This window comes from Mauremys mutica, chromosome 6 (genome assembly GCF_020497125.1).
Source record: "Mauremys mutica isolate MM-2020 ecotype Southern chromosome 6, ASM2049712v1, whole genome shotgun sequence".
Classification (NCBI taxonomy): Eukaryota; Metazoa; Chordata; order Testudines; family Geoemydidae; genus Mauremys; species Mauremys mutica.
The window spans coordinates 81220343-81232882 of NC_059077.1; the positions used below are offsets into that span (position 1 = coordinate 81220343).

The 12540-nt window shown below is 46.7% G+C and overlaps 1 protein-coding gene across 2 annotated transcripts in view; it reads right to left on the reverse strand.

The window, feature by feature from the left end:
* Positions 1–2642: 2642 nt before the first annotated feature.
* NXNL2 (nucleoredoxin like 2) overlaps positions 2643–12540 on the reverse strand; it is a 35657-nt gene continuing 25759 nt past the window's right edge. For both annotated transcript variants that reach the window (XM_045020196.1, XM_045020195.1), the window contains exon 3: positions 2643–3265. In XM_045020196.1, the coding sequence (XP_044876131.1) occupies positions 3097–3265 (169 nt within the window). In that variant the 3' untranslated portion in view covers positions 2643–3096. The remainder of the gene's footprint in view (positions 3266–12540) is intronic.

Sequence of the window (12540 nt, forward strand, 5' to 3'; positions counted from 1 at the left end):
GCAATTATATTCTAAATTTGTCTACTAAATGCATGGCAAAGAGAGATCTTCTGAAAGATCAAATTACAATATCGACAGGCAATATTCCAGATAAAAATCTTATTAACATAATGGAGCATTATAATGTAACACTACTTCTCTCATTAAAAATCCTCACCCAATATATACACAACAGCAACTCTTAAGGGGGAACTAAGGATACTTAGATGTGCAGTGGAGTTCTGGGACATTGGTAGGTGGGAGAGGGGAAAATGAGCTCAGCTAATGAAAGATAAGCAAGAGATTCACTGTATACCTCAAACGTTGATTTCACTTTGCATTTGTATTGTTTACTTCATTAGTGAATCTATCACTCTTTTCCTCTGAGCAATATGCTTTGCTTCTTTCCAAATGATATGTTCAGTGGTCACAAGAGAGCCTGCAGCACTGATTTGTTTGAATATAAATGCTAGTTCTTCTTCCTCAGAATTATATTATGGATCAACTCACAGATGCTTGTGTATCAGCATAGAAACCTTGCCATTTTTTGCTAGTAGAATGTTGTAAATTGTGCAATAACTAGAGACTGCACGAGATTGCTTTACACGTGTTGTGCCATAAGCAAGTTGGCTCATAAATCAGCTACTAATAAAGAGTAATATCCTGTCTAATCCCAGCATAGGCTCACCTCACCTCAGTCAGTTTTTCGTTAATTTCCTTTTGAGTGTGTAATATCTATCAATAACATTCATGCTACTGCATATAACTGTAGCAGAACACAGTATCATTCCTTCTCATCAAGAAAGCAAGCTGGCCACCAATTAATATTCATGGCATTTCACCACAGAAAAAGGAAGGACAGTAGAAAAATTGCTAATAAATGCAAGACATACTTAAGGTTTAGGTTTAAAGCAAAAACAAAGGTGTAAAAAAGCCCACCATTTCAAGTATAACATGCAAATGAGTTTAGTTCCCTATCAATACATGAGGGAATGACATTGTAGCCTCAATGCAAGTTACTCCTGTAACTTCTCTACATCGAGTAGGAACTGTTAAAGAGAATGCATTGCACTATGGTATTTTCCTTTACCCTGTATTTCCTATACTTGGAACATGAAATACCATGAAAAGCATAACTAATGTAAGCAGGAGTGGCAATTATTTAAGGCACTTAACATACTGATGTGAGCATATAGTAGACTCCCACAGGGCAGGAATCCATATACTTCTTTTTAATACTTCTTTTACTTCATCACAATTCTATTTCTGTTAACTCCCATCTAGATTTTAATTTGAGACTGGATTGGGACACACTCATTCAGCAGCCCACTTTATAACCCACATTCAATGTATATTCACTGGCACCTAAAATAACCAAATTTTAAGTAGTATACATACAAATAGATGCATATACTGTAGGTCAGGCAACCAAATGGCCATCTACCTTGAACTGAACATGAAATCTAAATGAGGAGATAACCGTTAGGCTACAACTGGTGTCTGTGCCATTAGGAGTTGGCCCATATTTCAGGCAACATAACTGTATATACTTAAGGACTGGAAACATTTTCTATTAATGTCTTTTCAGTTTTTGAATGAAGTGATATTTCAAACTACACTCATCATTGATTGGACCCAGAACAGCAGGTAGTGCTTGCATAAAGGCCTTTCCGAAAATTCATTCATAGCTCAGGATTCTTTAGAAGAGTACTAAACTATGAACTGTCTAACTGGTTAGATAGTGAAGATCAGAAACAGGCTGCAGTATTGCCTAATATCACCTCAAGAACCCAGCTCTGAGAGCCTCTGACTCACAAAGTATATTTAATCACCACACTGAGCTAACATTGTTCTTCTACTCAGTATCTTTGGAGCTCTTGTTTCATGGCTTATTTTTGAGGACTAGATATGAGCCCTCATTTCCTCCATTATAGGAAATGAATCAGCAAGTTCAACAAATATTAAATATTATTCCCATCTAACTCCTTCCTGTTTATAGCATGGTAAATATAGCTTTCCAAATATTAATGCATGTTTATGGTAACTGTATATTTCATTTAGAGAATGTGCTTGAGAGTCCTGAAGGCAAAGTGCCTCATTTTCTGTGAATTACCTCATACCCTGACAGATGTGCTTAACAATCCTCATCCACATTGGCAGTTCATCCAGAAATTGGGCTCATAAGGTCTAACGGACAAATTCTCCTCTCCTACCAGTTCTGCATGGACTCTGCTGTATGTAGCTTTGCTGAAGTCAAAAGTTTACACTGATGTACATGAGGAAAATCAGACCCATCGTTTTGTGCTCTAAATACTAGACACCAGCCTGGTTAGCATCTTTGTTTAACATGGCGACTTCACCTATATATCCCCTGCCTTTCTCCTCCTTCCCACCACTCCTCTCCCCATTGCAAACACACACACAAAACACTGATTTTTTTAGGAAGCCTGATTGTGAACTGGAGCTGTTGACTCACACTATGGTACTGGGGGAAAAAATCTGGAGATAAAACGGAGAGAGAGACTGTAAAGTGTACAAAAAACCCACCCCAGCAATAGACAAAAAGGGACTTCTTATGCATGGGCAAACAGTGCACCCCATTTAAGAGCCACTTCATTTACATGTAACATATCAAAGGAGACATCTGAAATCATGCAGTGCATAAATAGTACTTTATTAAAGCAAGTATACTTCGGTTTTATCAATAAATATAAATTATGTGCTAATCGCCAGAAAAATCTTCTTGTTGAGAAAAATATGGGTTTTTTTTACCTGTACACATCTGCAAAAATAAAACATTTGCATAGATTTCACAGGACTGCCCTTCTATCTGTCTGAAAGATCCCTACAATACACAACTCTTGAATATTATTATGAATGCTTTGGTGTTCGTACTAATTGCAGCAAACAAGACAACATGAATAAAATGGTAAGTGCATTTGTTCTGAACTATGTTAGCCTATTGGCATATTCTGCTTTCTACAGTTTGGCCTAAAATGTAATGGCTCCTAATCAACAATGCCCTCTGTTCTAACCAAAGAAGTTATAGTTTGGGAACTCTGCAAGTTCCCCCACAAGCCTTGTCTAACTGTTTTGCTTGCATCTCCCAATGTTTGTTCAGTTAGAAAAATTCTGAAAGACATCTGCCCCCTCGAGCCAGTTTTGGAAGCAGCTTAGCCCTCTTTCTCTGATCTGTTTCCTTCCCTTGTCAGTAATGACTTCTCCAGTTTGTTTCACAATCACCAGTTTGGGGATGGCCGTTATATTGTATTTCTTCTTCAAATCACTGGAAACAAAACACAAAGTTAAACACATTGTTAGAAACATTTCAGCAAGCCATCAAGTATTTTTAAAGGACTGGTCTATGCAATACAAACTGAAAACACACATACAAGGGTGAGATTCTGTGCTGCATCTCTTGGAGGTGCAAACACAGAACTTGCAACATAGGGAAAGTTTTTAGCCCTCTTTGCACCCTCAAGATTCTGGGCTACTCAGTAGCCCTGGAGGACCTAATCTAAGTTACAGCAGTCTCCCTTGGGCTTCCATATGGGCTGCAGTACTGCCTGGAGCCTCCATAAGCACTGCTTGCTCCAGTCTCACCCCAGCATGCCCTTGGCTTACAAGAGGATCCTCAGAAGGCAGCCCTCTTCCATAGTGCACCTGCACCAGGGGAATTCTCTCTTAGCCAGACCAGTAATTCTTAGGACCCGTTATGCTGCTCTGGCCCTTTTACTATGTGTGAAGTGGCTGGAACAGGGATGAGACTCTCATCTCAGGAGTTTTCATTCTCCAAGGTATAGTATAATTAGCATTATACAATGATGGCTACTCCATTTCTCCTCACATAGGGATTTGAATTAATGAGACTTTACATTCCTCATTGAAATAAATTTCATAATCCTTCGTCATAAGGAAAGGCTGTACTCTTAAAAGTACCTTAAATTAACCCAAAGTGAGAGAGTTTCTCAGTTGACACAGGAATTTAAGTGATAAAAGATACAGACTGATGGCCAGCTGACCAAATCTGAGGAAATTGAAATCTAGTTATTACAGTGTCCTTTTAACAAAACAACAGAAAACCTACATTTCTAATATTCAGAGACACCGCAAATGAAGAGGTCTCTATAAATATATGCATTTTCACACAGGTGTCATCAAACTCCAGGAATAAAACTGGAGTTGTGTGTGGCTATTTTCTGGTGTGAAGGACTAACAGCCCCAGTGATTAAGGCTGCCTCCCAATCCAACTGAGGCTGAACATCCCCATGCTAGTTCCATCCTCAATGCAATGAATGTTGGTTCCCTCTTTCCCTCAATACAATCAGTGCTGGCTCAGCTCTTTGCTGCTACTGGCACCTGAAGGCCCTCTGCTTTGTTTTCTTTAAAGGAGTAACAAGGTGCCTATGAGGGAGGGAGCTGAGTTGCCCAGGAGCCAATGGTTGTTGTGGGTAGGGGAGAGCCAAGCCAGCATCAAGGCAAGGAGAGGTGGAGAAGAGACAAACTGCAGAGCAGTGCAGGAAGCCACTTACTCTGTGGAACTTGCAGCTCTGCAGCGCTGCTAGAGTAAGGGATGGTTCTGCTTTGTAGAAAGACAGGGACAGAGGTGGGGAGCCTGCAGAGTTCCTAAGCTCCACTGAGCAAAGACAGTAGATGGCAGAGACACTGTGGCACTCCAAAGCTCCTCAACAGCCCCATAATTTTAAATCACAAAAACTAAGCCAAAAGACTGCATTACCTTGATTTACGTTAGGGTTGCTAGTTAACAGTAAAGTTGGAACCTATGTATAACTATGGAACATCACAGTTACAAACATGTCTAAGCATTTAATGTTATGGCAATGAACAGTTAAGTGAATGGAAAGAAATACTCAAGATATCCTCACAGAGGGTACCATCACTTAGACAACTATATGCCTGTGAAATGCCACTTTGCACACTCCAGGAACAAACACTTCTGCCAGCCACCTGCCCACCTTCAGTCTGCTGGACAGGCTTATTTATCATAACCACAGATTTCTAATCTCTGGCTCGAAATGAAAATGCAACACATACCACAGATGTCAACTCTCTTCTCTCCTTGGTAAAATAAACATATAAATACAACTAAAAACAAAGTAACATGCTAGCATGATTTGATAACAGGGCACTTTGAAGTCTGTGACCTAGATATTTACTGTGTATTGCATAGAGGTATAGATGTGATCTCCTTCTAGATCGGGGTGGACAAACTTCTTGGCCTGAGGGCCACATCTGGGTATGGAAATTGTATCGCAGGCCATGAGTGCTCATAAAATTGGGGGTTGGGGTGCAGGAGGGGGTGAGGGCTCTGGGGTGGGGACAGAAATGATGAGTTCAGGGTGCAAGAAGGGGATCCAGGCTGGGGCAAGAGGTTGGGATGTGAGAGGGGTGAACGCTCCGGTGTGGAGCCAGAGATGAGGGGTTTGGGGTACAGGAGGGGGCTGTGGACTGGGGATGGAACAGAGGGGTTTGGGAATCTGGGAGGCGGCTCTGGGCTGAGGCAGGGGGTCAGGGTGTGGGAGGGGATACGGGCTCTGAGCTGGAGTGCGGGTTCCAGGGTGGGACCATAAATGAGGGGTTCAGGGTACAGGAGGGGGATCTGGGGTGCTGCAGGGGTTGGGGTGAAGGGGAGGGGAGAGGGCTCCAGAGAGCAGAAGGGGGCTCCAGGCTGGGGCAGGGGGTGAGGATTCCAGCTGGAGCGTGGGCTCTGGGGTGAGGCTGGGGGGTTTGGGGTGCAGGAGGGTGCTCCGGGCTGGGACCAAGGGGTTCAGAGGGCAGGAGGGGGATCAGGGCTAGGGCAGGGGGTTGGGGCATGGGAGGAGGGCAGGGATGCAGGTTCCAGGTCGCGCTTACCTCAGGCAGCTCCCGGAAGCAAGGGCATGTCCCCCCCTCTGGCTCCTATGCTGAGGCGTGGCCAGGTGGCTCTACACGCTGCCCCACCCGCAGGCACCACCCCTGCAGCTCCCATTGGCAGCAGCTGCTGGCCAATGGGAGCTGCAGAGCCGGCCCTTGAGTCCCCTGGCTTCTCCTATGCAGAGGGGGCACATGCTGCTGCTTCTGGGAGCCATGCGGAGCTCTGGAGGGAGCTCGAGGGCCAGATTAAAAGGTCTGATGGCCTGGACACGGCCCACATGCTGTAGTTTGCCCACCCCAGTTCTAGATGTTGGGGTCTCCAACTCAAGTTGGGGAGGTGAATAAGGAAGATATAGTGAGATTTTCAACCTTCACAGAAAGGATGGTTGGGACAGATTTGGATGTCTACCCCAAACTGGAGTATCAGTGTGATATCAGAGGCCTGGTCTACACTAGGACTTTAATTCGAATTTATCAGCGTTAATTCGAACTAACCGCTCAACCGTCCACACCAGGAAGCCATTTAATTCGAACTAGAGGGCTCTTTAGTTCGAATTTGGTACTCCACCCCGGCAGGTGGAGTAACGCTAAATTCGCACTTGCTAGCTCGAATTAGGCTTGGTGTGGATGCTAATCGAACTTAGCAGCTCCGGGAGCTATCCCACAGTGCACCACTCTGTTGACGCTCTGGACAGCAGTCCGAGCTTGGATTCTCTGGCCAGCCACACAGGAAATGACCCGCGAAAATTTGAATTCATTTTCCTGTCTGGGCGGTTTGAATCTGACGTTCTGGTTGCACATCGGGGCGAGCTCCGCAGCACCTGCAACGATGCAGAGCTCTCCAGCAGAGGAGTCCGGGCAATCCCAGACTAGAAAGAGGTCCCCAGCATGGACTGACCGGGAAGTCCAGGATCTGATCGCTGTGTGGGGCGAGGAGTCTGTGCTCTCGGAGCTGCGCTCCAACAAGCGGAACGCGAAGACCTTCGAGAAGGTCTCTAAAGCCATGAAAGACAAAGGATACAGCCGGGATGCGATGCAGTGCCGCGTGAAAGTGAAGGACCTAAGACAAGGGTATCAAAAAGTCAGAGCGGCAAACGGACGCTCCGGAGCCCAGCCCCAGACATGCCGCTTCTACGAGGCACTGCATGCCATTCTAGGTGGGTCTGCCACCAGTGCCCCACCAGTGACGGTGGACTCCGAGGACGGAATAGTGTACCGGGACAGTTCCCCCTCCCTGTTCGCCGATGGGGAAGATGAGGAAGGGTCTTTAGAGGACGGCGCAGGCGACATGGAACCCACTCCCGCTTTCCCTGACAGCCAGGATCTCTTCATCACCCTCACAGAGATCCCCTACCAACCCTCCCCGCCCGTTAACCAGGACTCGGAATCAGGGGAAGGATCAGGCGGTAAGTGCAACACACGTATAAACATTTATTTTTTATAACATTGTTATAGAAAAAATAGAAACAGTATTTACAAAATTCTAAATATTAAACTATAATATATATTAAATTATATGAAGAGAAGGTCCACACAAATGGACTTTAAGAAATTCTAAATATTTACAAATTAAAACATTCTAAATATTAAACTATAATATATATTAAACTATATAAAGAGAAGGTCCACACAAATGGGGATAGAAAAATAGTCCTCTAGCGACATTTCTACGAAGGTGTCATTCAGTTCCTCGCAAAGCCTCCGCATGAGGTTCGTCGGAAGAGGTCGCTTGTTGGGCGCTCCGTGGAAGCAGACTCTTCCACGCCAGGACATCCGAATATAGAGTGGAACCATCGCCTCTACTAGCATTGCTGCATATGGTCCTGGTCTGTGCAGTGCGTCCCGTAACATGCGGTCTTTCTGGGCACGAGTGACCCGCCTCAGGGTGATCTCGGTCTGCAAATACTGCATCTAAGTAGGGCAATTAGTGTAGTGTTACTATTGTTAATGGTTTACAATTAGGTTGCATAACAATGACCCTCGCCTAACAGCCACGTGCGAGAGTCCACAGAGAACAAGCATGCATTGATCGTTCCCGTGCGCTGGCGGGAGGGGCTGCTAAAGGCTTATCCTTTCTGCTTTGCACATTGCCTTTAGCAGGAGAGCACAGCTAACCAGTAACTGATAAGCAGTATGTACTGTAAGGCTTACCAGGACTTTGTGCAAGAGGGATGCAGCTATCTTTCCTCGCTTGTGCGCTCTCCAGTGCAATGGCGCCGCCAATGAGAGCGTATTCCGAAATCTCGGACTAGTTCTGAGATCTCCTGAGACTTGGTTCCCTCTTTGGTCTTGTTAACTGAAACTGACTAGACTGTGTTTACTGTTGGCAAACATGTATGTGTTCAAGGAAATCACCTACTTTTTCACATCACACAGCTTCGGCTCCTTCCCGGACTGCCCCGCCATCCCCCTCGCAGAGGCTGGCTCGGATTAGACGCCGAAAGAAAAAGACAAGGGACGACATGTTCCAGGAACTGATGGCCAGCTCCAGAGCGGAGGCGGCAGAGCAGAGACAGTCGAGGGAGAGCCTGTGTCAGCAGCATCGCACACACCTGGAACGGGAGGATAGGTGGCGGCAGGAAGACCAGCAGGCGACTCAAACGCTGCTTGGTCTAATGAGGGAGCAAACGGAGACGCTCCGGCGCCTTGTAGATGTTCTGCAAGACCGCAGTCAGGAGGAGAGAGCCCCCCTGCAGTGCATCTGCAACCGCCCTCCAACGCCAAGAAGTCCTGTCCCCCCCTCACCCAAAGTGACAAGACGGAGGGGCGGTAGGGGCCGTGAGAACTGTCCCTGCACCGCAGCACACCGATAATGTTAGAGACAACTGTCGCGCTGTAAATTTGTACAAGCTCTTTCTTTACAGCATCAACCAGTCCCAACTCCAAGTTCAAACCCCCCACTGTGTATTACATTATTAAAAGCGGTTTGGTGTTACTGACTGTTTCCGTCACGTTTCTGGTGTCAGAAGACTGTCTGTTGTTCTGGGGGGGGGGGGGGGAATTGTAATGTCACTGCATAGCCCACAGTGCCATGCTACAGACTTGGCTGCAGGGTCAACTGCAGGGCACACACAGACTGCAGTCACTAGGCACCAGGGACAGTCTGTGTGGTGTATGCTGCCCCGGGTCTTTCCTTGATGTGTATGCTTGTGCAGGGTCCTGGTGCCTGACATCCCCGAATGTAAAGGCAGGCTTCCCTTCACATGCATTTGGACCGTAGTCACGATCCTCCCCGGTGCCACGAGCCCCAAAAAGAGACCTCATCCAGGGGCAGATACTCACCCTTCCCCCACACCCCTCCCCCCTTCCAACGCCCAAACCCACAGCCGTCATGGTAACCCCTATCCAAGGACAGCACCCCTCGCCCCTTCCTGCAAACCCACCCATCAGTGCACACCTTAACCAGCACAGAATGCTTCCATGTTTCAACGAATAAACAGAAATGCAAAGTCAACGAAAGATTTATTATTAATTACTAAAACATGTCCTTAGTTTTAAAACGTCCTTGGGAAGTGGGGAAAACTTGGTTTATGATCAGGCTCTCTTAAAATCAAGTGGACAGTCACAGGTTACCCTGCTCTGCGAGGAAACTCGCTTTCAAAGCCTCCCTGATGCATATCGCTTCCCGCTGGGATATTCTCTCAGCACGGGTGTCTGGCTGATCGTAAACAGCAGCCAGGCGATTTGCCTCAACCTCCCAAGCGGTCAAAAAGGTCTCGCCCTTGCTCTCACAGAGATTGTGGAGCACACAGCAAGCAGCAATAACTACGGGGATATTCTTTTCGCTGATGTCCGAGCGAGTCAGTAAGGTCCGCCATCTCCCCTTGAGACGTCCGAAAGCACACTCCACCACCATTCTGCACTTGCTCAGCCGGTAGTTGAAGAGTTCCTTTTCAGTGTCCAAGGCGCCTGTATAGGGCTTCATGAGCCAGGGCATTAGCGGGTAGGCCGGGTCCCCGAGGATCACTGTAGGCATCTGCACATCCCCAACCGTTATTTTGTGGTCCGGGAAGAAAGTGCCTGCCTGGAGGCGTCTAAACAGACCAGAGTTCCTGAACACACGCGCATCATGAACCTTGCCCGCCCACCCGACGTTGATGTTGGTAAAACGTCCCCTATGGTCCACCACAGCTTGCAGCACCATTGAAAAGTAGCCCTTTCGGTTAATGTACTCGCTGGCCTGGTGGGCTGGTGCCAGGATAGGGATGTGAGTCCCATCTATAGCCCCACCGCAGTTTGGGAATCCCATCGCGGCGAAGCCATCTATGATGGCCTGGACATTTCCGACAGTCACTACCTTTGAGAGCAGTTGCTCAACGATTGCGTGGGCTACTTGAATGACAGCAATCCCCACGGTAGATTTGCCCACGCCAAAGTGGTTCGCTACTGACCGGTAGCTGTCTGGCGTGGCAAGTTTCCAGAGGGCTATGGCCACTCGCTTCTGCACAGTCAGGGCTGCTCGCATCCTTGTGTCCTGGCGCTTCAGGGCAGGGGACAGCAAGTCACACAGTTCAAGGAAAGTGCCCTTACGCATCCTGAAGTTTCGCAGCCACTCTGTGTCATCCCAGACCTGCAGCACTATGCGGTCCCACCAGTCTGTGCTTGTTTCCCGGGCCCAGAATCGCCGTTCCACACCATGAACTTGACCCATTGCCACCATGATCTCCACTGCCCGGCGTACCCTGCTTTGTGAGAGGTCTGCGCCACTCTCCTCACCGTGCTGCCGGAGCCTCCTCGCCCGGTTTCTCAGCATCTGACTGTGGAAGAGGTGGACGATAATGTGCGAGGAGTTGACAACGGCCATAAGTGCAGCGATGATCGCAGCGGGCTCCATGCTCGCAGTGCTGTGGCGTCCACGCTGTAACCGACCAGAGAAGGGCGCGAACAGATTTCCCGCCGGCGCTTTCAAGGAAGACAGGGAGGGCGGGATTGACGGTTCAATGACGACACATTTTTCCCCCCAGCATGCATTGGGGGGAAATCCCACAATTCAAATGGGCAGCGGGGAGTGCGGGAACTGTGGGATAGGTTCCCACAGTGCACCGCTTCCAAAGTCGAAGCTGGCCCCGTGAATGTGGACTAAGAAGTTCGAATTTGTGTATTTAGTATGGATACACAAATTCGACTTATTAAGGTCGAATCCACAAATTCGACTTAAGTAGATTCGAAATAGTCCTGTAGTGTAGACAAGCCCAGAGGTAACACAACCAATTACAAACCTGAATGTACACCTAATTTGCATGCAACAATGTCATTGGTCGTACAAGGGAGACTGCACAGATAGTGGATTACTTGGCCCAACTGCCTCATCCCCTGCGACAAACATGGGCATTCAGCTGCTAGTAAGATATAATGCGCTGCTCGTTCAATGTTTCCAAGCACTACAACATCTGTGCAAACTTATGGCACCTACACTTGACCAGACTGTGAGATGCCAGCACATTTTACTAAACTGGCTGTAGCTATTTCTGACGATGGTTCATTACAAAAAATGCTTTTACTGCATAAGGTGTTTTACTCAACTATCTGTCTTTGTGTTTCCTAATGTTTCATCCATCATACCAAAGGCTTCAGCAGATACCTCTGATTAAAGTGAACAATAATGAAAAATGAACTCAGTTTAATTCACCTAAGAGCCGAAAGGACTTCACAGCCATTAGTTATTTTTCAGTTCTTCTAAAATATATAGCTAGAGCACTCACGGGGAGCACAAAGTTAATGGAAGAGACAGCAAGCTACATACTATAATTCATAACAGGGAATTATAGGATGTATTTCTCTCCATCTGGGAGGGTTAGGACTTTTTACTCAAAAGACAGCTAAACTTGTAAACGGTGGCAGTCTTGCTAACCTTTATTAGCAGTGGTAAATAGAATAATGCACAGCTCCTGTGTATTCATACTATTTATTGCGTATTTCTAACCTATTTAATTATTGTCTACATTATTAAACGTTTCAGACATAGCCTCATGAATATCACAAGTTAGGAGTCTAATTTTGTCCGTTGGGGGCTGGACTCTAAAATTGCAAGGAAGGCCTGGAGAAGTTTTATTTCTGAGTTTTCTTCAGCTATTAACTCAATCACTTGCTTAAAAGTAAGCAAAACCCCCTCTTCCCCTTCTTCCCTCTCATGTGCATTTATTGCCTCATTCATACGTGCTTATATCTGCCGTTCTCTCTTCCCAGACCCATACACCTCAGACCACAGCGAGGAGCTTAGTATAAATACATCGCTAGTTTTACCCCTTCTACCATTCTCTATGTTTTTGGACTACCTTCCTTTTTTCAGGGATTTTTTGGAATCCTACTCTCCCCACTCCAAAGGCCTCACTCCAATTAAGGTGGACTGAATATGGAGTCAGTCCAAGCTGGCCTGCCATTTAGCTAGAGGGAATTGCCAGAAAGCAATACAAACTGCTCCATCTCTCTAGGGGCAGAATACGCTTCTTCTACAGGGGTTTCAGGCCTGCTGGCAAGTGGAGCAGGAAACGTAACTACTGCATATTAAGGCCTCAATCCTGCACTCTGATCCAGATGGGTGCACTGCTGCACCCACATGAAGTCTGAGGGGACACCACATAGGCACAGCAGTCTGCCTGTATGGATCACAATGCAAAAACAGCCTAATTTGCTGTTCCTAGACTGCCTGCTTGTACCCACTCCTATCTTCTAATGCAGGGGTCAGCA